The sequence below is a fragment of the Megascapheus bottae genome, chromosome 4 (assembly GCF_031878675.1).
Source record: "Megascapheus bottae isolate mThoBot1 chromosome 4, mThoBot2.hap1, whole genome shotgun sequence".
NCBI classification, from domain to species: domain Eukaryota; kingdom Metazoa; phylum Chordata; class Mammalia; order Rodentia; family Geomyidae; genus Megascapheus; species Megascapheus bottae.
In genome coordinates, this window is record NC_143512.1 from 85492750 (window position 1) to 85515049 (window position 22300).

Sequence of the window (22300 nt, forward strand, 5' to 3'; positions counted from 1 at the left end):
GCCCCTCGAAACCCCGCGCGGCCCCAGACCGGCCTCCAGCCGAGCCCGGTTTGGCGGCGCCCACCCTGTCCTGCGCCGTCGCGCCACCGCTAGGCATGTCGGGAGCGCGGCGCAGGCCGGTGGCGTCCCCACAGCGCTCCGTGCGCGTGCGCAGCGGAGCCGCGCCCCGTTCCCAGCAGTCCGCGCGCGTCCGCCCGCTTCCGGCGGCGGCGCGGGTGTCCGGAAGCGGTGGCCGGCGAATCCCGCGGCGCCAGCTCGGGCGGCGGGAGCATGCGGGGCGGCCGGCGGCCCGCGCGCAGCGCCTTCGTGTCGGCACGGCGGTGGCGGCGGCGGCGCGCGGCGCCTCCGGCGTGAGCGGCGGGCGGGGCGGCGGGCCGCGGGCTCGGGTGGCGGGGGCCGCGGCGGCCTCGGGCGCCATGTGGAGCGGCCGCAGCTCCTTCACCAGCCTGGTGGTGGGCGTGTTCGTGGTGTACGTGGTGCACACCTGCTGGGTCATGTACGGCATCGTCTACACGCGCCCGTGCGCCGGCGCCGCCAACTGCATCCAGCCCTACCTGGCGCGCCGGCCCAAGCTGCAGGTGAGCGCCGCGGCCGCCGAGCGCGGCCCGCGGGAGCTGAGGGGGCGCTGCGGGCCGAGGGGGCGCTCCGGGCCGAGGGGGCGCTCCGGGCCGAGGGGGCGCTGCGGGCTGAGGGGGCGCTCCGGGCCGAGGGGGCGCTCCGGGCCGAGGGGGCGCTGCGGGCTGAGGGGACGCTCCGGGCCGAGGGGGCGCTGCGGGCTGAGGGGGCGCTCCGGGCCGAGGGGGCGCTGCGGGCTGAGGGGGCGCTCCGGGCCGAGGGGGCGCTCCGGGCCGAGGGGGCGCTGCGGGCCGAGGGGGCGCTCCGGGCCGAGGGGGCGCTCCGCGCGCCGGCCGCCGCCCCCACGGGGCCCCCACGCGGTCCCCACCCCTCCCCGCCGCCGGCCCCGCTGCCGGCCCCGCTCCGGGCTGAGGAGGCGCTCCGCGCGCCGGCCGCCGCCCCCACACTAGGCACCCCTGCCATACCCTGGTGTCACAGTCCCAGGTCCCGGTGGACCCATGGCAGCCAGAGTCTGGCTGCACTGCCCCTGGCCGCAGTCCACTCCCGGTGGACTCCCAGGCCCCGCATGTCACTAACTACCAGGCGGGCATCCGCCCCCCGGGAGGAAGCCCTCTGTGCTGCCATATGTTTCCCGTCCATTCTGCTTACCTGTCCTCTCCTTTCCAGCTGAGTGTGTACACCACCACACGGTCCAGCCTGGGGGCAGAGAACAACGTGGACTTGGTCTTGAATGTGGAAGACTTCGATGTGCAGTCTAAATTTGAAAGGTGTGAGGTGGGGTCAGGGTGTCAGTGTTGGTACCGTGATGTCAAGGTTTAGCACTGTGCGTGCGGTGAGGTTATAGCTTGGAAACCCTACACAGTGCATAGCAGGCGATGACTTTCTGTCACTGGGAAGTAGTGGCTCATGCCTATAACCCTAGCTACTCAGGAGGCTGAGGTCTGAGGACCGTGCTTTGAAGCCAGCTAGGGCAGGAAGGCCTGTGAGACTCTTCTCTCCAATTATCCCCCAGAAAAGCAGAAGTGACCTTGTGGCTCAAAGTGATAGAGCTCAGGGACAGTGCATAGGCCAAGAGTTCAAGCGCCATGAGCCTCCTAAAAAAAGCTGACAAAGTTTTAGAGAATATTTGCCTTCAGAGTCAAGATTCTACCTTTCCTCATTGGCCCTGCCCAGGAGGCTGCACACCTCTAGTGAGCCAGCCCCCCTGGCCCGTGTGGAAGCATATTGGCCAGGTCCAAGCACCACTTTGACATAGCCTCAGATCCTAAGGAGCTAGGCAAGTGACCAATCCCTCTGAACCTTAGGAAAGGGAGGTGGGAAGTGCCTGCTTCCTCCTTCATGCACAGTTGTCCACTGCTAAGACATGCCAGAACAAGCCTGCATCGGGTTCTGCTTCACAGATGTGGATGCTACTTCTACTGTGCTGGGCTCTGTGCCAGTTATTGAGGACAACTAGTGAGCATTTCATTTCTGGGCCTGGAAGAAAGAGAAGCATGAGTGCCCTGGAACAGGCACCTACAGCCCTGAGCCTCACCACTGCTTTGCTGTCCAGAAACCCCAGTGTAACCCCACACCTCTCCCCCACCCCCCAACACAGAGCCATTTGGTGTCCTGGGAGGTACCTGCTTGTGTGGTGATATAAAGCCTGTGTTTTTCTCTGGGTAGAATTCTGACTGTAAGATTTGTAGAAGAGGGAGGAGCAGGTGCATTCATGGTTGTACACAGGTGGAATGTGTGGGTTCTCACAGGAGCTCTGACTTTGGAGTGGAGGTGAAGAGCCTGTTACCTGGGCTGGCACCTGCAGTACCCCCTGGTGAGGCCTCCACTTGTTTCACAGTCTGGGCCAACCAGAGACCTGAAAGTTCATCTTCAGTGGTCAGTAGTCTCCCACTTCTTCTTTAAAAATACATCAGAAACCAAACACCCACCCACATAAGTATTGCTGTGCTTCCTCATGGGTGATTGCAGAGTTGTTCAGGGTCTGAATTCTAGTGCTGAAATTTGTGGGTTGGATTACTTATTGTGCTGTAGAAACCAGCTGTCTCTTGACCAGCTGTAGCAAGTTATTGCCCCCTATCCTTTTTAAACCTTGCTAAATGGAGACCGAAAGTCCTGGCTTGTTCACTGTTACAGCTACTCGGGATTTTCAGAATGCTCAAGACATGTCTGTTCAGGACTCAATAAATTCACAGGCACATGGGTTTCGTTTCTACTAGTTCTGTGCTAAAGTTAGATGATGTGAAAAGGCATTATCTGAAGAGATTTGAGTAGCCTCTGCATGTTTATAAATATAGAATTAAAGTAACTCATGCGTTTGAAATGGTTGGTTTTAGGACAGTTAATGTTTCCGTACCTAAGAAGACAAGAAACAATGGGACGCTGTACGCATACATTTTCTTGCATCATGCTGGAGTTCTGCCATGGCATGATGGGAAGCAGGTGCACCTGGTCAGTCCTCTGACCACCTACATGGTCCCCAAACCAGAAGAGATGAACCTGCTCACAGGGGAGCCGGCTGCACAGGTGAGACGCTGCCCCCCAGACACCTCTGCTTGGTCTGCATCGCACAGTTGGGAGGGAGGGCTTCGCTGCTCTGAGGGCCGCTGCCCACAGAGCTGACTTCCATCTAAAGAGCTTCCCAAGGGTCTTCAGATCTATTTTATAACAAGCCAAGGGAGCACAGCAGCTTCTCACTCCACCCAGGTTCCTTCTCAGCAGCGGGCCTTCTGCATGCTAGAGGGACTGTGTGCTCCTCTGAGGGCTGGCTCACGCTGCAGAGCATAGCTGGGGCCTTCCTGTCTGAGCTGTCCCTTCGGGTTGCACTTTATAATACTTTGTATTGGAGTGAGTGAGCAAACACTTACTCTAAGTTTGTGATTCAGAATTATAAAGTACAGGTTCTAGACCCGTAGAAAGTTAAATGTGCAAAGGAAAGTTAGAAACCAGAAAAATGTCACATGAGAACCTTGGATAAAGGAAATCTGATATATGGTTCTGTTGAATAGAAGATGAAGTAAATTGCAAAATAAGATGGCAGCTCTGCAGGAAGCAGCATGATTTTAAAAACCCTCTAGGCTCATTCCCACTGTGTCCCCTCAGGAGTGGTCCTCATAAAGACAGTGGCCCCTACTCCTGGTGTCTTAAGTAGTGAGTGATGGGTGTGGAGAGGGGCTTCTGGAATGTAGCAGATTCACTATGAAAGCATGTTGGTGTTACTCTGATGACTACATCTAGTGAAAGCTGTTACAATATTGTTAAGAAGGAAATAAGATGATATTGCTTCCTCAAATACCAGCTGGTGTTAAGATAAAGTATGATTATGTAGTTGCTCTGAGTGTTTTGACTTTGGGTTTTATCTCGAATATGCCCGATCCTGGGCATGCACCCTTTCCCAGTCACATCTGCTTAGTGTGCCAGTCTCCTCCCCACCTGCAGGGCTGTTAGTTAGCTCCTGACTGGTGCAGTCTCCACCTCTCAAGACCACAGGAGTGGGCTGAAATTGGAGTCTGACCATATGGCCAAGGGGAAGGGGAAGTCCCATGGTCAGAAACCGGCCCCGCAGAGTTCCCATGGCTCTCCCGGCTCTCCTCCCCACTACATCTGGCTGGGCCCTCCCAGAGCTCCCATGGCTCTCCCGGCTCTCCTCCCCACTACATCTGGCTGGGCCCTCCCAGAGCTGCTGACAGGTCTGCTGCCTGGTCCTCTCCATGTGTTGTTTCCTACTTCAGTGTGGCCTCTGTTTTTCATTTGTAGCAGCAAATTGAAGCGGAAAAGAAGCCATCAAATGCCCTGGATGAGCCTGTCTCTCATTGGAGACCCAGGCTGACCCTGAATGTGATGGTGGACGACTTTGTCTTTGACGGGTCCTCGCTGCCTGCGGATGTGCACCGGTACATGAAGATGTAAGTGTCAGGTGGGGCCTGCAGAGGGGCGGCACCGCCCCCCGGAGCTCACTGCGTAGGGGTGGGGGGTCCTAGGTCCAGGAACCTGCTAGAACGCTCGACAGGCTACTCCAAGAGTGAGTCATGTGAGTGCATCCTGGAGCCCCAGTGCCTCACCTGGTGCTGAGCCGCCGCTCTCGGCTCCGTGGTGGCATTGGTGCTGCCCGTCCTGCATCCCAGCCTTGAGACACACATGAGCTTTTTACAACGTGGCTCATTTAAATTCACCGTAGACCAAGACTGTTGCCTTGCCTACCATTGTGAGTTGGGTGTAATCTCTCTCCTACCTTTGGGGATGCTGTGTTGATATCTGGTGGCTCTGGGAGTGTCTGAGAGTCCTTTGCTGGAGTTTTTTGTTGCTACTGTGTGTGTGTACATGTACATGCCCGTCCAGGGGCTTCAGTTCTGGGTCTGCACACTGTCCTGGACAGTTCATGCTCAAGGCTAGTGCTTTACCACTCGAGCCACAGCTGGGTGTCTGTCTTTTTGCTGGTTAATCAGAGATGAGAGTCCTTTGGACTTCCCAGTCTGGGCTGACTTTCAACTGCAATCCTCAGATCTCGGCCTCTGGGTAGCCAGGATAAGACTTAAATATGTATATATTTTTGAGGTGCCTTATGTATAGTAATTAAGTGATTCATGCCTGACCTATCTTCCCAACCCCTATCTTGTTTTTCTTCTTTGCTCTCCTATGCCGGGGATCAAATTCGGGACTTAGGATATGCTAAACAACAGTGTTATAAAACTACATTTTTAGCATTCTTAAGTCTTTTTTCTTTTTTTTTTAAATGTACTAGTTGGTGGGAGCTTTAGCCCCCTTTTCCCTTTTTGCATTATTTTCAGGACTGAATTGTCTTGGTGTAGATCCTTCCACGTGCCCCATACTCCCTCCTCTGTGCTCCCCGTGGCCTCTGGGTGACAGGCATGCACCACAGCACCAAACCATTCAGCCAACCTCAAGCTACAGCCCCCAGTCTCTGTCTCCCAAGCAGCCAGGATTGCAGACCTGAGCCACTACACCTAGTCTAAGTCTTATCTGTAAATAGGTGGTTGTGCATATGGCCCAAAGTGTAAGAGGTACATAAAAGGTCCTCTCATGAAAATCCCACATCTTGGGGCTGGGGGTTTGCTTGCCTGGCATGCACAGAGGCCCGGCTTCAATTCCCTGGTACCACATACATAGGAAAAAGCCGGGCGTGATGCAGTGGTAGACCTCTAGGCTTGAGAAAGCCCAAGGACAGTGCTCAGGTCCTGAGTTTAAGCCCCAGGACTGGCTAAATAAATAAATAAATAAATCCCAGATCTAGCTGGGTGCTGAGGGCTCAAGCCTATAATCCTTGCCATTCAGGAGGCTAAGATCTGAGGATTGCAGTTTGAAGTCAGCCTGGGCAGAAAAGTCTCTGAGAGAATTTTTTTTTTGGGGGGGGGTCTGTTGTGGGCTTTAACTCTATGCCTAAGTGCTTTCCCTGAACTCTTCAGCTCAAGGCTATTACGCTGCCACTTGAGCCACTTTTGGTTTTCTAGTGGTCAATTGGAGGTAAGAGTCTCATGAACTTTCATGCCCAGGTTGGCTTTAGACTTTGATCCTCAGCTCTCAGCCTCCTGAGTAGCTAGGATTGCAGATGTGAACCACCAGCACCTGGCTCTGCAAAAGTCTCATCTGCAAGTAGGCACTCAAAAGCCGCAAGTGGAGCTGTTGCTCAAAGTAGTAGTGCATTAACATTGAGCAGAAGAGCCCAAGGACAGTGTCCGGGCCATGAGTTCGAGCCCCACAGCTGACAAAAAAAAAAAAAATCCCAGCTCCGTCTTCAGCCTCCGTCCAGTGTCCTCAGTGGTTATGGTCTGTGCACGGGGTTTCGTCACCTCTCTCTGTTGGAGTGGAGATGGGCCCCTGGCTCCTATAACCTGCTGTAGAGCACATGTTTATCACGCAGTGTCAACACCCTATCGGGGAGGGCTGTGTCCTGGGGGTGCAGTGACAGGCCTGCTGGAAGGCGGCCCTGGGGGAGCTGGCTCCTGAGGACCTTGTGCTTTTCCTTTCAGGATCCAGCTAGGCAAGACGGTGCATTACCTTCCCATCCTCTTCATTGACCAGCTGAGCAACCGGGTGAAGGACTTGATGGTGAGCCCCGCTCTCCCTTAACTCGCTCTGCCCATAGTCCACCGCACTGGTGAGGTGGGCTTGGGATAGGTCTGCTCCATCCAGACAGACGTGGTAGACAGGTTGTATCTGGACCCCTCTCAGGTGTGTGGCTGGGGAGGCGCGCCACATCCTGAATTGTGATTGTGTCTGCCTTGCTGCTGGCTGCGTTCTGCGTGCTCAAGCCCCCTTTTCCTAGTGCAGGAGGAGGTATCACACACTCGGCTGGCAGCCACACAAAGCCCACATTGCTGCGTCGCTTCAGGGCACCTGGGCAGTCTCAGATCCCAGGGCTGAGCCTGTAGGAAGCTAGAGATGAGTTTCAGGGCCCAGCCAGAGGGAGCTGCAGCTTTGCTCACGACAACGCCAGGCCACAGTACTCTTGTAGGCAGCTCAGGCACTCTTCTATGAGGGAAAGAAAGATGGCCAGCCTTTGGTAAAGAAAATCCTAATTAATATTTAACATCCTCCGCACCAGGCCAAGCTCTTCCTGGATGCTGTAACGGTTGCTCTAGGAGCCGTGTCGCCCTCCTTGGTTCTTAGCTGAGGTTACATGGGGTAGCATGGGGAACTCTGGCTGGGGTACGTATGAGCAAAGTGTGTTAGTGAACACCTCTGTCTCTTCGCACAGACAAGCCTGCTGAGTCTGAGTCCTAGTGGGTCCTTGTATTGGAATGGCCATAGGTTGTGTGCTGAAAGGAGCTTCTTGTTCAGACAGGGGCCTGCAGACGACCAGCTTCCTCAGGCCGCCTGCTGTGTGTCTTTAGGGAACCACCTGCGGGGTACCAGAGGTCCCCCTGCCTGCAGTAGGCCTCTGCACTGCATGGGCCCTAGTACCTGACCACCAACCTCAGGACACCCAGGCCTGCTGGCCAGCTAATTGGCATGTTTTAGACATCAGCTCCCCTTGCCCCACCCAGCACAGTTCATCAGGGGATTGGTGGGGGGGGTCCAGTGCATGGTTGGGGTAGGTGGCACACACAGTGCATTCCATTGGAGTGGGCCCTGGTGCCTAGGGCTGTTCCTCACCACCAGGGCGGCGGCATCCTGGGTGCTGGGGGGTGTGGCCCAGGGCTCCATTTCCCTGGTAATGCCTCTCTACAGCTGTGCTGTGTGGTCAGCTCACTCCTTACACCACCTCTGCACCTCAGAAGGTGCCAGCACCATCCTGCCACTCATCCGGTGAATCCAGCAGGTTCCTGGTGGTGGCGGCGGTAGTGGTGAATTGTCTCCTGACCTCGGAAGGGTCCACAGGGTGCTGCTCATTGGATGAGCTCACAGCAGAGGTCGTGGGGAGGGTTCCGTGGACTTAGGTCGTGGAGAGGTGAGCAGGGCACTAGAGTTAGGAGAACTGTGAGTGGTCACCCAGCTGACATGGCAGCTGGCAGCTCTTATCTCCTAAGGGAAAAGCTCAGGGCAGGGTGAGCTGCAGAGCCCACGGACTGGCATGGAGCCACCAGCTGTGGCAGTGTTCTGGAGTGCACTGGCCATGGCTGTGCAGGGAGCCTGGCATTGAGGACTGCTCCTGAGAGCCTGTGGCTGGGCCCTGGGTCCTTGGCAGTGGCGGGCGGGCCCTCACCTGTGGTTTTCTTGGTGGCAGGTCATCAACCGCTCCACCACTGAGCTGCCACTCACCGTGTGCTATGACAAGATCTCGCTGGGGCGTTTGCGCTTCTGGATCCATATGCAGGACGCTGTGTACTCCCTGCAGCAGTTCGGTGGGTATCCTGGCTGGGCTGGGTCACTCCAGGAATAAGAGCACCCCCTGAAACGTGCTGTTCGTGCCGTTCATTGGGTCTCTGCTTACCTCCTTGAAATGACCTTGTGGATTATTTGCAAATGGGCTTTATTCAGAAATAATGCTTCAAATGCTATATTTTCAGGCAAGAGAACTTTTGCTGCTAGTTTAAATTCTTTCTTTTCTTTCTTTTCTTTCTTTTCTTTCTTTCCTTCCTTCCTTCCTTCCTTCCTTCCTTTCTTTCTTTCTTTCTTTCTTTCTTTCTTTCTTTCTTTCTTTCTTTTTTTGCCAGCCCTGGGACTTGAATGCAGAGCCTAGGCACTGTCCTTGAGCTTTCTCAAGCTAGAGCTCTACCACTTAAGCTGTGTATGTGGTACCGAGGAATCAAATCCAGGGCTTTGTGTATGCTAGGAAAGCACTCTACCACTAAGCCACACTCTATCTGAAGTTTAATTTAATTAATTAATTTTTATTTATTTATTTATTTTTGTTGGTCATGAGGCTTGAACTCTGGACCTGGGTGCTGTCCCTGAGCTCCACCTTACCCCTTGAGCCACAGCACCACTTCACTTCCGGTTTTCTGGTGGTTAGTTGGAGATAAGAGTCTCATGGACTTTTGTGCCCAGGCTGGCATTGAACCACCATCAATGCTGAGATCTCGGCCTCCTGAGTAGCTAGGATTATAGGCGTGAGCCACTGCACCCAGCTGAACTTTAAATTTTCTGCATTCAGAAATAACTTCATTCTGAAGGCTCATCTTTCATTGGGTTGTGCGTCTTTTTTCTTGCAGGGTTTTCAGAAAAAGATGCTGATGAAGTGAAGGGGATTTTTGTGGACACCAACTTGTACTTCCTTGCCCTGACCTTCTTTGTGGCCGCATTTCACGTGAGTTCTTGGGAGGGAGGTAGCCACAAGTGCTGAGGAGTCTCCTTAGCACTGACACCTTCCCACGGGCACCATTTGACGTCCCAGCAGCACTGGGGCTTCCAGGATCCCCTGGGATCTAGGATGTTGCTCCTAGTCCAGCAGCTTCTGGATGTGTGATCGCTGCTTTGGAGGCAGTTTTCGGGAGAGGCTCTGTAGTTGTTTGTACAGTGTCCCCAGCACTGGGTTTAACTTTGCAGAGTGGTCATTTTGTGGTGTAACTTTTATAAGATGATGTTAATTTGAGAAGGCATTTTGCATGTAGCCATGCATTAGGCCCAGAACCCAGAGCTCCATGAGGTGGTATGCTGGGTGGAGTCTGAGTGAAAGACTGAGCTGGTGGATCTTCTGGGCACCAGTCATGTTAGTGGTTACCTAAATCGGGTGAGAAGCCAGTGTCACCTCTCTTTTTTTTCCAGTCCTGGGCTTGAGCTCAGGGCCTGAGCACTGTCCTTGGACTTTCTCAAGGCTAGAGCTCTACCGCTTGAGCCTCAACACCACTTCCGTTTTTTTTTTCTATGTATATGGTACCGAGGAATTGATCCCAGATTTTCGTGCATGCTAGGCAAGCACTCCACCACTAGGCCAAACTCCTGGCCCCCATTGTCACCTCTCGGAGAAGATTCAGTGTGCACAGCAGGGCCTTGTTCCTGAATTACGGGTGGGGCAGAGTGCACCCCAGGGCGGGGCAGGTAGCACCACATGCCGTCCCAGCCCTGTCCCTGGAACTTGGGTCAAAGCTCCTCTCCAACTTACACAGCTCCGGCTCGCAGAGCCAGTATAGGAATGGATTCCATGGGGTGTCCGGCCAACCCCAGGGCTCGGACCCCTCTCAGTGGCAGCTTTCCGGGAGGGGACTCATGACAGAGTGTCTGGGGTGCAGACTGCTGTCCTGTCTGTTCTTTGCAGCTTCTTTTTGACTTCCTGGCATTTAAAAATGACATCAGTTTCTGGAAGAAGAAGAAGAGCATGATTGGCATGTCCACCAAAGCAGGTAGGGTGCAGGAGTGGAGTGGTTCACCCCTTCATCCCGAGGGTATCCTGAGGCCTGCAGCCCTGGCTGACGGCGGTGCCCTCTCATCTCAGCCCCAGGCCCGAGGCCGGGCACGAGAGCATGGCTGGAGGTGGGGACAGAGATGGAGACAGGCGTGTGTGGAGTCTGAGCACACTCCAGGATCTGTTAGAGGCCTGGGTGATTGGAACATGGATGGAGCCGGATACCCACATTCCCCCTCTACCTCCTGCCAGCCAAAAGGATGCTGTCTACAGCTTCCAGAGGCAGTGAGAGAACCGTGTGTGTGCCCTCCCTCCACCTGTCTGTGGGGAGTTGGCGTTGGCCTCTAGCGTTAGGTTTAAATGGAAGACAGCCTTTATTGTTTTGTCAGGCTCGAGGCTTGAACTCAGCCTGAGCACTGTCCCTGGCCTCTTTTGCTCAAGGCTAGTGCTCTACCACGTTGAGTCACAGTTCCACTTCCGGTTTTCAGGTAGTGAGGTGGAGATAAGTCTCATGGTTTTTCCAGGCTGGTTTTGAACTGCTGTTCTCAGATCTCAGCCCTTGAGTACCTAGGATTACAGTGTAAGCCCAGTGCTCAGGTGCAAGATCTTTCTCTCTCCTGAGGACAAACCCTGGGTAGCTCCTAGTGTCACCAGCCTCCAGAAAAGGGGAGGGTCTCGGGCTGGCTCTGCGGGAAGACATGGGCACTCACCAGGGTGTGTCCGCAGCCCGCGGGTCCCCAGATGCTCACGGAAGGACGGACAGACTGGGATGGCTTTCAGTGTATATCTTGAGAAGGAAAAAGTACACTTTATAAAAGCCAGTGCTTTGTCACAGAACATTACGGCACAGGAGATGCAGAGGAGGCAAGAGCGTCCTAGTCCTAGTGACAGTAACGCCACACAGCTTGCTTATGGGTGTGTCTGTCACCCAGACACACTGACTGGCTGGCGCTCTGCCCGCTGTTCAGTTCTGTGGCTTTCCAAGAGCGTTCCAGAGCTGCATGGTGATTCTGAGGATAGCGCTCAGGGCCCTGCCTTGCCAGGCAACTACCAGCCAGTGAGCTGCGTCTCAGCACCCCCCGTAGAGGGGCTTGCGGTGCATGTGCACGGGGAGGGGGAAGCAGGCCTCAGGGTTGAGTGGCCCCCTCACCATGCCCACCTTGCCCCCAGTACTCTGGCGCTGTTTCAGCACTGTGGTCATCTTCCTGTTCCTGCTGGATGAGCAGACAAGCCTGCTCGTGCTAGTCCCTGCAGGAGTGGGGGCCGCCATCGAGGTGAGTCCTGGGGTCTGGGTGGACAGGACCCTCAGGGCCATAGGCTCCAGGGTTTGCTTGGCTCTCCGAGTCCTGAGCTGCAGGGCCTTCTGTGAGGGGCTGCTCACCTGTCCCCAGGAGTGTGCATGCTCAGCTGCTCAGGTGTGGGGTGTGTGGACAGTGCTCCCATGGCAGAGGGCGCTGTGAGGGACACTGTGAACCTGTGGAGGTTGCGTCCGTCCATAAGGTGCAATCAGCAGAGCACGGGGTAGCCGAAGAGGAGCTCGGGCTTTGGCTGGGATTTGAGACAGGATACCATGTGAGCAGTGACTAAAGCCACCTGGCACTTGGGGGGCCTTGGTGGCTAAGTCTGGAAGGAGGGCTGGGGCCAGGTCCAGTGAGCCCCCACTCAGAGCCCCGCCGGCCTTGGTTCTGGTGAGACCTGCTGCAGGCACCAGCCATGTGGCTGCTGGGCCTGCCAAGGTGTAGCGACCGTTAGCTCACAGTGGTCGTGGGGTCACTCGCTCCACATGGGCTGGGCAGGACTGTCTGCAGAGGAAGGGGGGGGGATCTGTTAGGTCCTGCCAATGGTCGCTGGGTAGGCTCAGAAGTAACAGTCGTACCTGGTGGGTAGCCCTGCGGTAGGGGCCACGCCTGGGTGGCCTGCAGCAGCAGTGAGGCAGAAGGAGGATGTGTGGGTAGGTGGGCAGGGGTGGTGGGCTGGTGGCCGTATGAATGGGCCCTTCCTGGGCAGCTGGTTCTCCCTGGTGTCTCAGAGTCCTGAGCATATAGTGTTTCCCTGTTTTCTCCTCAGCTCTGGAAGGTGAAGAAGGCACTGAAGATGACGGTGACCTGGAGGGGCCTGAGGCCACGGCTCCAGGTGAGCTCTGTAGTGAGCATCCTTTGCTGCTGCCAGACCCGCTCTCCCTCCCCGCCCCTGCCAGACCCCTGCCAGACCCTCTCCCCTCTGCTCTCCCTCCCCACCCCTGCCAGACCCACTCTCCCCTCTGCTCTCCCTCCCCACTCCTGCCAGACCCTCTCCCCTCTGCTCTCCCTCCCCACCCCTGCCAGACCCACTCTCCCCTCTGCTCTCCCTCCCCACCCCTGCCAGACCCACTCTCCCCTCTGCTCTCCCTCCCCACTCCTGCCAGACCCTCTCCCCTCTGCTCTCCCTCCCCACCCCTGCCAGACCCACTCTCCCCTCTGCTCTCCCTCCCCACCCCTGCCAGACCCACTCTCCCCTCTGCTCTCCCTCCCCACTCCTGCCAGACCCCTGCCAGACCCTCTCCCCTCTGCTCTCCCTCCTCACCCCTGCCAGACCCACTCTCCCCTCTGCTCTCCCTCCCCACCCCTGCCAGACCCTCTCCCCTCTGCTCTCCCTCCCCACTCCTGCCAGACCCACTCTCCCCTCTGCTCTCCCTCCCCACCCCTGCCAGACCCACTCTCCCCTCTGCTCTCCCTCCCCACCCCTGCCAGACCCACTCTCCCCTCTGCTCTCCCTCCCCACCCTTGCCAGACCTGCTCTCCTTTCTGCTCTCCTCTACCTCTTTTTGTTCCCTGTCTGTCCCTCTTTACCAAGCTGCCTCTGTTCTTAGGGTTGGGGGGGAGGTGGGGGAGGTTGTAGGCTTGAACTCGGGGCTTGTGTGCTGTGTTTGAGCTTTTTTGCTCCAGTCTAGCACTCTACCACTAGAGCCATAACTGTACCCAACTTTTTGGTGGTTAGTTGGAGATAAGAATCTCATGGATTTTCCTGAGTTGTCCCTAAACTGAGATCCTCAGAGCTCAGCTTCCTGGATAGCTAGGGTTACAGGCAGGAGCCACTGTGCCCAGCCCACCTGTGTCTTTCTTAGTTGTACCCGTTAGCATCACATCTACCAAAGGCCGGTGGTTGTCACCCAGGCCTGGGGAGGCTGACACTGACTCTGGTCAGCTGTCAGTTCTTTCTTCAGCCAGGAGACCAGATGCTGATCTCAGAAGCAGAGAGTCGAGCCTCTAGGCCTAAAGCCACCTTGGGGAAGGAAGGTGCCCAGTTTAGCATTCTCACTGGGCTCAGCTCCAGCCATGATGCTGAGAGACCCGGGCTGGGCTCATGAAGTCACCTGGGGGAGAGGGGGTGGTTAAGTTCAACCCCAGGTCTTGTTCGGGAGCTGTGTTTTCTTGGATGGACCTAGACTGCGCTGGCCCTAGGGGGTGGGGTGGGTATGGTCCCCCTTCGGGCAGAGGCCAATGCCCGGTCCAAGTCTGGGGGACTCAGGGACACTGGCTGGGCCGTGGGTGTGGTTCCTCTCACTGCCCAGTCTCACACTGAGAGCCTTCCCCGCCCACTGACGGCTAGCTCTGCTCTTACGACAGTTTGGCACCTACAATGAGTGTGAGAGGAAGACTGAGGAGTACGACACCCAGGTGAGCTGTGGGGGGCGTGGTGCCTACCAGCCACTGGGTCATGATTCCCTGGGGAGGGTGACAGGCCAGCCTAACCGTAGACCCCATGTGGCTCCCTGCTGGCCCGGGCCTGCAGCAGGCGTCTGGGTGGGGTGGATTTGGTGGGCTGTGTCCACATAGATGGATTTAGGTTTTGTTTGGATGCCCATCGGTTGCAATCACAACGAAGCTCAGATCAGCACAGCTGCAGGAACCTGTGATTCTCCCGGTTTTCTGCTGCTCCTGTTGATTGGCATACCCGTCCTACTTGCCTTGAATGAGTTGGAGTCCCTGTGTTAGGACCACCCAATACTTGGAGTTTGCACACCACCACTCGAGGCCACCATTGTCATGACACCCAGCGTGTCACCACCCTGACGTGGCGGGTTGAGTCTGGTTGTCACATCCTTCCCTCGGGAGGCACGTCTGCTCAGGTGTGTGGTGCACCTAACTGGCACGCGTCTGTCCTCCGCAGGCCATGAAGTACTTGTCTTACCTCCTGTACCCACTCTGTGTCGGGGGTGCCATCTACTCGCTGCTGAACGTCAAGTATAAGAGGTGGGTGATGCCGCGGCCTGACTCGGGAAGGTCAGCTCCTCCGTCAGTGCTTCAGTGTAACGCCTGCGGCAGGCAGGCTCTGTCCCCACGCTGCAGAGCCATCGGCGTTGCACCTGATCTCCTCTGAGACGTGCGTCCCTGGCTGTGAGGCTGGGGTCTGTCACCACACAGCACAGCACACGCGTGTAGGCTTCCCTCTCCACATTAGACAGGCCAGGTAGCATGGAGGAAGGACAGACTGGCAGAGAACCTGTCTGCTTTGCTCACTGCTTCAGCTGCACGTGAACAGGCAGGGGGACCGAGAGAGACTGTGGGCCGTTGGGTGCTGGCCAGAGGCCAGGCAGGATGGCAGCTGTGGGTCTGCACCTCACTGGGACTTGTGGAATGAAACGTTGCTGGGCAGTGCCCTGTCTCCTCCTGAACCTTGTGTTTCTGTCTGGAGCAGTTTTCTGTGCCAATGGTCTGTGGTCAGTAGAGGAGTCAGGGTGGGGCTTGGTCTTTCTGTGGACACAGGACCTCGCCCCACAGCACAGCTGCCCAACAAGGGCTGGGGATGGTGACAGGAGATTTGTTTTGCTTTATTGTGGTTGCTGGGGTTTATTATTATTTTTTTAATGAAATAACATTTTCCTTGTTAAGATATTTAGTTGTGGAAAACAACAGGCCTGTGTGAGGGCTGTGGTGTGGTGTGGTGTGAGGACATCGGGCCTGTGTGAGGGCTGTGGTGTGGGGACAAAGGGCCTTTTGAATGGGACGCCTCCTTTCTTTCCTTTCAGTTGGTATTCATGGCTTATCAACAGCTTCGTGAATGGTGAGTCCACATGCTGGTTGTTCCCGTGGCAGAGGCCACCTTTCAGCTCCTTCCGCCCACTGTGGCTGGCACCCAGCATCTGTGTTGAACAGGATGCGTCCCCCAGATTTGGTGGCTCCCCAAGAGCAGGCCACTCACGTGTTGAGGCCCTCTAGACCTCTGATCATTTAGAACTGCCCAGAGCTTCAGGCTAGAGGGGAGCTGGCCTCCCTGCGGGGCCAGCCAGGGAGCCTACCGTGCCCCTGCGTGTCCTGTGTCTGGACCTCTGAGAGGGTACAGTGCACACCTCCGTGCCCCAGGCCAGCCCCAGGGACGATGGCAGACAGATGTGCCCTTTGGGTGTGAGTGCACGCGGAGGTGACGGTGTCCTCTCCGAGGCTTCCGTGCTTCCCGCTGCTGAGCTCCTGCCTGGTCCATGGGCAGGCGCAGAGCGCAGGCCCTCCTGGCCGTGGAGCCAGGATGCAGCCTGCAGCACAACTGCTGCTGGTCTGCAGGAGCAGGAGCTGGCGGGGCCCGGGCAGTGAATTTCGCCTTGGTGGGTCTCTCCTCTGCAGGAGTGTACGCCTTTGGCTTCCTCTTCATGCTGCCTCAGCTCTTTGTCAACTACAAGGTAGGTCTGGGTGGCTGGCCTTGGCGGGGCCCTGCTCCCTGCTCTCCAGCTCACCCTTGTCTCTGCCGTCTCAGATGAAGTCGGTGGCTCACCTGCCCTGGAAGGCCTTCACCTACAAGGTATGTGTGCCTCCCAAGGGGGGGCGGGTGGCAGGGAGCCCTTCAGCCAGCCACAACTTTCGTGTGTGTGGCCCCATTCGTTTTGTTGAAAAAGAGCCATGGGGGGCCGGGAGTTTGGCCTAGTGGTTAAAGTGCTTGCCTAGCATGCATGAAGACCCGGGTTCGATTCCTCGGTACCACATACATAGAAAAAAGCCGGAAGTGGTGCTGAGGCTCAAGTGGTAGAGCTCTAGCCTTGAGAAAGTCCAAGGACAGTGCTCAGGCCCTGAGCTCAAGCCCAGGACTGGCAAAAAAGAAAAGAAAAGAAAAGAAAAAGAGCCATGGGAGCCCTGAAGCCCTGTCTCACCCCCAGCCCCGTCACGGCCAGGCCTGGGCTGGGTCGCTGCTCCGCGCCCTGTCCTCTGGGCCCTGGGTGCAGCCTGGGTCACTTGGGCTGACGCCTTGCTCCCCTGGCCACCTCCCTGTGGTGATGGCCACAGCCAGTCTAGTGTCATCCGTGAGGCCACACACTGATGTAGATTACAAACCAGCGGGGTTCAGACAGCCCCCCCTCCCGCCTCCCTTCACAGAGAGCGCAGTGGGGTTCAGACACCATCCCCTGCCTTCTCCCCCTGGCTGCAGGCTTTCAACACCTTCATTGATGATGTCTTCGCCTTTATCATCACCATGCCCACGTCTCATCGCCTGGCCTGCTTCAGGGATGATGTGGTGTTTCTGGTCTACCTGTACCAGCGCTGGTGAGTGATGGGGACTTGGAGTTTGATGGGACGGGAGGGAGGCCCCCACTCTGAGCACCGCAGAGGCCTGTCAGGTAGCCCTTGGGGTTCCTCCCTTCCACGCGGGGTCTGCAGCGCCCGGCAGCAGGCTGCATGGCCCCTCCTGTGTGTCGTTTGGGTCTGGGAGGAGATGTTTCCTTCTTTGCAGTGTGTCGTGTGGGGGAGGGGACTTTTTTTTTTTTTTTTTTTTTTTTTTGGCAAGTCCTGGGGCTTAAACTTGGGGCCCGGGCACTGTCCCTGAGCTTATTTGTGCTCAAGACTAGTGCTCTACCACAGTGAGCCACAGCACCACTTCCAGCTTTTTCTAAGTAGCTTATTTACTGCCTAGCCTGGCATTAAACCTGGATCCTCAGATCTCAGCCTCTTGCGGAGCCCCCAGCACAGCTTGGCATTTCCATCTTTTTGTGGCCTCTGCATGGCCTGTCTGGTGGGGGCCCAGGGCCAGTGCCGGGCTCAGGTCTGCAGCCCAGTGCCTGATGGTAAAGGTAGAGACGGGGTAGTGGTGAACTGCTCCACGGATGTGCCTGGCGCAGGGCCGCTCCTCATGTCCCTGCACTTCCCTGCTTCCTGCTGCTTTCTCCTCAAGGCCCTGTGTGTCCACTCCAGTCCTGCAAGCCGTTCATCCCCGCGGGACCCGGGGCTGTTGGTGGGAAAGTGTGTCAGTGTTAGAGCTGCAGTTGGTGTCTGTGCCCGTGGGGCTCAAACAGCAGGCACCGTGCCTCCCCACCCCGCCCCCGGCCCACCCCTGCCTCAGTGTCCTATAAGCAATGTGATGTTGACGAGGGCCTGGGGTCCCTGGACTAAGCTCTGGCCGAGGGAAGGCTTGCAGGGGCCAGGGCCCCGACTGGGGATGGTGCAGTAGCATAGTGGAGTTTTACAGACCACCGTGAGCACAGGGGTGGATGCTGCCAGCACCCTACCTACCCTTCAGACCACAGAAAGCCCTGCTGGCCTGGCCCTGAGCTGCAGAGCTGTCGTTACAGGCTTTATCCTGTGGATAAGAGCAGAGTGAACGAGTTTGGGGAGTCCTATGAGGAGCGGCCCAAGCGCAAATCTCATGCTGACTGAAGGCCTCGGTCGGGGCTGCTTGATGGACAGGGAGGCCCAGAAGCCTGGGGCATTCCCAGACGCCACATCTTCACGTTGCCAAACCCCTCAGCACCACCCAAGCCCCTCCTGACGCACTCGCCTGGACAGGACTCGGCCGCAGTGCTGGGCTGGCAGGGGCAGGCCGGCGGCCCTCGCACCCCAGTCCTGTGTGGCCTGTCCACCTCCACGGTGCCCTCCTCTGCTAGGCACGGGCGATCAGGGGAGACGGCGGGCTTCCATGTCGAGTTGTTTTTCAAGTGCTCTTTACGTGAATTTCAAATGCGTATGGAAATTAATTCCATACGAACTCTGGGATCAAATGGCTCTTTCCCTCTTGTTTAAAATTTGATTGTTTTCAGCTTAATGTATGTTTCTACTTTAAAATAAATTTCTCTGGCTGTGACTTTTTTTTTTGACCTGGAATAATGAAATCTCTCAGGTATTCAGTTTCACCTTTCCCAGAAATTAACACATAAGAGGGATTTATTTATGCATTAAAAGGTATAAATATGGCCTGTCCCAGCCTCTGAATCACAAATGTTCTCCAGTCTTAGGTCTTCGTTATTTTTTTTCCCCCAGTCCTAGGCATTGAACTCAGGGCCTGAGCACTGTCCTTAGGCTTTCTCAAGGCTAGAGCTCTACCACTTGTGGCTTTTTTTATATATGTGGTACTGAGGAATTGAACCCAGGTCTTCATGCATGCGAGGCAAGCACTCTACCACTAGGCCAAACTCCTGGCCCAGGTCTTGGCTGTCTAAGAGCCAGTTGTTAGGTAGTCCCACGTGCTCCAGTTAGTCACATTTTAAGAGATTTACTAAGGACTTGGATGTATAAGAGTTGGAGAGCTGCTACAGAAAGGCTAAGGCGATCCTGCTCACAGGTCAGGAAGCTGGACCCAGCCAAGCAATGGGGGAGTATAGAAACAGATTTTCTTATTACCTATGACATCTACTCCAGTCTGATCAAAATCGGTATTTCCAAATGGGCTTGTAACGAATGAAGACGGAAGGGCACAGTAGTGGGAGCAGCAGCAGACGGCTTCCGCTCTGCCGTCTCACAGAAGTAAGAATTGTTCCAAGGGACCAGGGCAGTTGTGTGGTTAGTCCAGCCACGGGAACGTCAGGCTGTGTCCTGTGGCAGTGTCTCACCTATCTTTCCTCCCTTCCCAAGTTTGGGTCTTGTGGTTGTCATTGTATGGTTCTTTCTTCACTGTACAATGCATTTATGTTTCCAGTACGTTCATGTTTTCAGTGTCCTGAGCAGTGTCTCTCCACACGTTTTCCATCTGCTCCTGCAGTGAGTCTCCTCATCCTCTCCAAACTATGTGCTCAACTCCTATTTCTTTTCTTTTCTTTTTTTTTTTTTTTTTGGCCTGTCCTGGGCTTGAGCTCAGGGCCTGAGCACTGTCCTTGGGTTTTCTCAAGGCTAGAGCTCTACCACCTGAGCCTCAGCACCACTTCCGGCTTTTTTCTATGTATGTGGTACCGAGGAATCGAGCCCGGGTCTTCATGCATGCTAGGCAAGCACTTTAACCACTAGGCCCAACTCCCGGCCCCCCTTTCTTTTCTTTTAATGGCACGGTGGTTTTCAACGCAGGGCCTGTCACGCAGGCCCCTTTTGCTTTATGTGCTTTATGTTTTCAGATAGGTCTGAGAGCCAGCCTTGGATCTGAATCCTTCTGCCTGTGCCTTCTGAGTAGCTGGACTCACAGACATGAACCACCATGCCTGACTTACTTATTGCAGTGGGGTCTGGCTAACGTTTTTCTTGGGTTAGCCTCCAGCTTTGCTCTTTCCTGTGTCTGCCTCGTGAGTACCTAGGGGCCCCTGGCACCCAGCTGAACTCTTAAGTTTCCTTTTCAGGGATGGGGGGACTTGAACTCTCACTTAGCTTAAGGCTGATGCTCTGCCATGAGCAACACTCCCACTTCCAGCATTGTTTCTGGTTAGAGATTAGTCTCACAGACAGCTCTGCCAGGACTGGCTTTGAACGGTGTTCCTCAGATCTCATCAGCTGGAGTAGCTAGGATTATAAGTATGAGTCACAGAGCTGGATCTAATTTCTTGAATTCAGCTCAGCTCTTTTGGTCACTTATCAGGAGCCACATTTTCACTTCGCCTGAAGTCTTTAAATTGTGTTTCCTAAACTACTTTTTTATCTAATTTCATACCTGATTTGCTTACGTATTTTCTGTTCACGTAGTTTTTTTTTTGTTGTTTTTCGTTTTTTCCTGGTCCTGCAGCTTAGGCCTGGGCACTATCCCTGAGCTCCTTTTGCTCAAGACTGGCACTCTGCCCCTTGAGCCACAGCTCCACTTCTGGCCTTTTCTATGACTAACTGGAGATAAGAGTCTCATCGACTTAGCTGCCCAAACAGGCCTTGACCCTCCATCCTTAGATCTCAGCCTCCGGAGTCGCTAGGATTAGAGGTGTGAGCCACGAGTCCCCAGCTTAGACACATTTTTTTATTTCTAGTTTTATCTGCTCCCTCCAAATCTCCCTGGTCTACCCTGACACCCTGCCCTCTTGTTTCACTTGGCCTCCTCGTGTATTGTAAACCTGTGTGTCCAGTACTATGGGCATTTCAGCTGCAGAACTTAGATGTCAGCTTAGGCTCTGGTTTGGGAGGTGCTGGCTCTTACTTTGTACATCCATTCCTGGTGTTTTTTTTCCATGTGTGTGTGTCATTTTGATTTTGTTAAACTAAACTATGAATGTAAATCCCAAAATGCCAGCAATTTCTTCTGGTAAGGATTCAGTGTCTGGTAGGGTCCAAGTGGCTCAGTGGATTAGAGCCCGTGCAGAATCCTGTTCTGACATGCCACACACAGCTGTCGGGCTTGGAAGACTGGAGATTCATCCTGAGCACTGCACTGGTATGTATGTGGTACTGAGGTGGCTTGAGTTCAGAGCCCTGTCCTTGCTAGCACCAAGCTCCAGCACTTGTTGCCTTCGTTATTTTCAGGATAGAGTCCCATGTCTGGGCCAGCCTGGACCAAAACCCTTCTGTTGACACTTCCCTCATAGACAGGTGACAGGCGACACTGCACTGGGCCCCAGCTATTGGTTGAGATGGGGTCTCGTGAACTCTCTGTTCCTGGGCTGGTCTTGAACCAGTGATCTTCCTGGTAACTGGGATTCCAGGCATGGACTCCCAGAGCCTGGTAGGAGTTGCATCTTTTAAAAACAAAAGGTATGGGCTGGGAGTTTGGCCTAGTGGTGGAGTGCTTGCCTAGCATGCACAAAGACCTGGGTTTGATTCCTTGGTACCACATACATAGAAAAAAAAGCCAGAAGTGGTGCTGAGTCTCAAGTGGTAGAGCTCTAGCCTTGAGAAAGCCCAAGGACAGTGCTCAGACCCTGAGTTCAAGCCCAGGACTGGCAACAACAAATGATAGACCTACTAAATACACTTCCCAGATGCCCCCACGGTGGTGGCTTGTCACCACCTGCTCTTGGTGAGTGCAGCCAGCTCACACTGCCTCACCTGCTCCGGTGAGAGAGGACCCCTGTTCAGGCCAGCTTCCTCAGAAGAGGAGTCCGCCAGCTGTTGGCAGCCACCCCGGCCTGCCCCTGTGTTTTCACAGGGGGTGGTAAACACACTAGATTTCATGAGCAAACTTGACCTTTCCACATCCCCGGGGATGGGCTTTACCCTGCCATTTTCGTAAATTTCATCAAATAGCTTTCAAAGGGGCAAAAATCCAAAGATGTAAAACAGGAACTAAGCTGTTTGCCCAGCTCTATGGATTAAACAACCACATTGGAAGGATTTTTTTTTTTGCCTTAAGTACATTTTATTGGTTTTCATTAGTTAAAGTGAGGGGAAAGCAAATAAAGGTGGGAGCTGTGTGAGCATGAACAAGGTGACAGCAGAGAAGGCAAAGAAACAGGACCCTGTGAGCTGCCCTGGCATCGACCTCTGACCTCACACCTGTGTGGGGACCTCACACCTGTGTGGGGACGCCAGCCGTGTAGCCACCCTCACTTAGTGGCTCCCCTTGCTCTCCCGTTGTCCAAAGGTGAAGAAGAAACATTGAGAAATTGCCATGTCATAAAATGATACAAATGAAGACCTTCGCTAAGAATTAATTAAGCACATGACCCATGACCACTGGGCCTGTGACAAAAGGCCACAGCAAAGAACAGCCATATAACAGGTGTGTGTGGGGGGGAGATTGGGCCAGCAGGTGACTGAAGATGGTAGGGCCAGAGGCAGGCCACCCCCTCCCCACAGGCTCGGTCCCCGTGGCCCAGCCGACCTCCTTCCTGGGTGCCACTCTGAATCCCTTCTCCATCCCCTTCAGCAAAAGAACTGGCCTTTTCGCTGGGGAGTCTGCTGAGGTATT

The 22300-nt window shown here is 55.3% G+C and overlaps 1 protein-coding gene across 2 annotated transcripts; it reads left to right on the top strand.

Moving 5' to 3' along the window:
• Positions 1-395: 395 nt before the first annotated feature.
• Clptm1l (CLPTM1 like) lies at positions 396-18355 on the top strand. Of its 2 annotated transcripts, none has more exons than XM_090332155.1 (17): positions 396-578; positions 1243-1343; positions 2910-3099; positions 4330-4478; positions 6561-6639; positions 8258-8375; positions 9186-9280; positions 10229-10313; positions 11486-11589; positions 12383-12448; positions 13921-13971; positions 14465-14547; positions 15324-15358; positions 15913-15968; positions 16043-16087; positions 16709-16824; positions 17847-18355. In XM_090332155.1, the coding sequence occupies exons 1-17, from the start codon at positions 417-419 to the stop codon at positions 17929-17931; spliced, it is 1620 nt and encodes a 539-aa protein (XP_090188281.1). In that variant the 5' UTR covers positions 396-416; the 3' UTR covers positions 17932-18355. The 2 variants fall into 2 exon arrangements, with proteins under 2 accessions (XP_090188281.1, XP_090188282.1); XM_090332156.1 differs by having other exon boundaries at positions 4333-4478.
• Positions 18356-22300: the final 3945 nt, after the last annotated feature.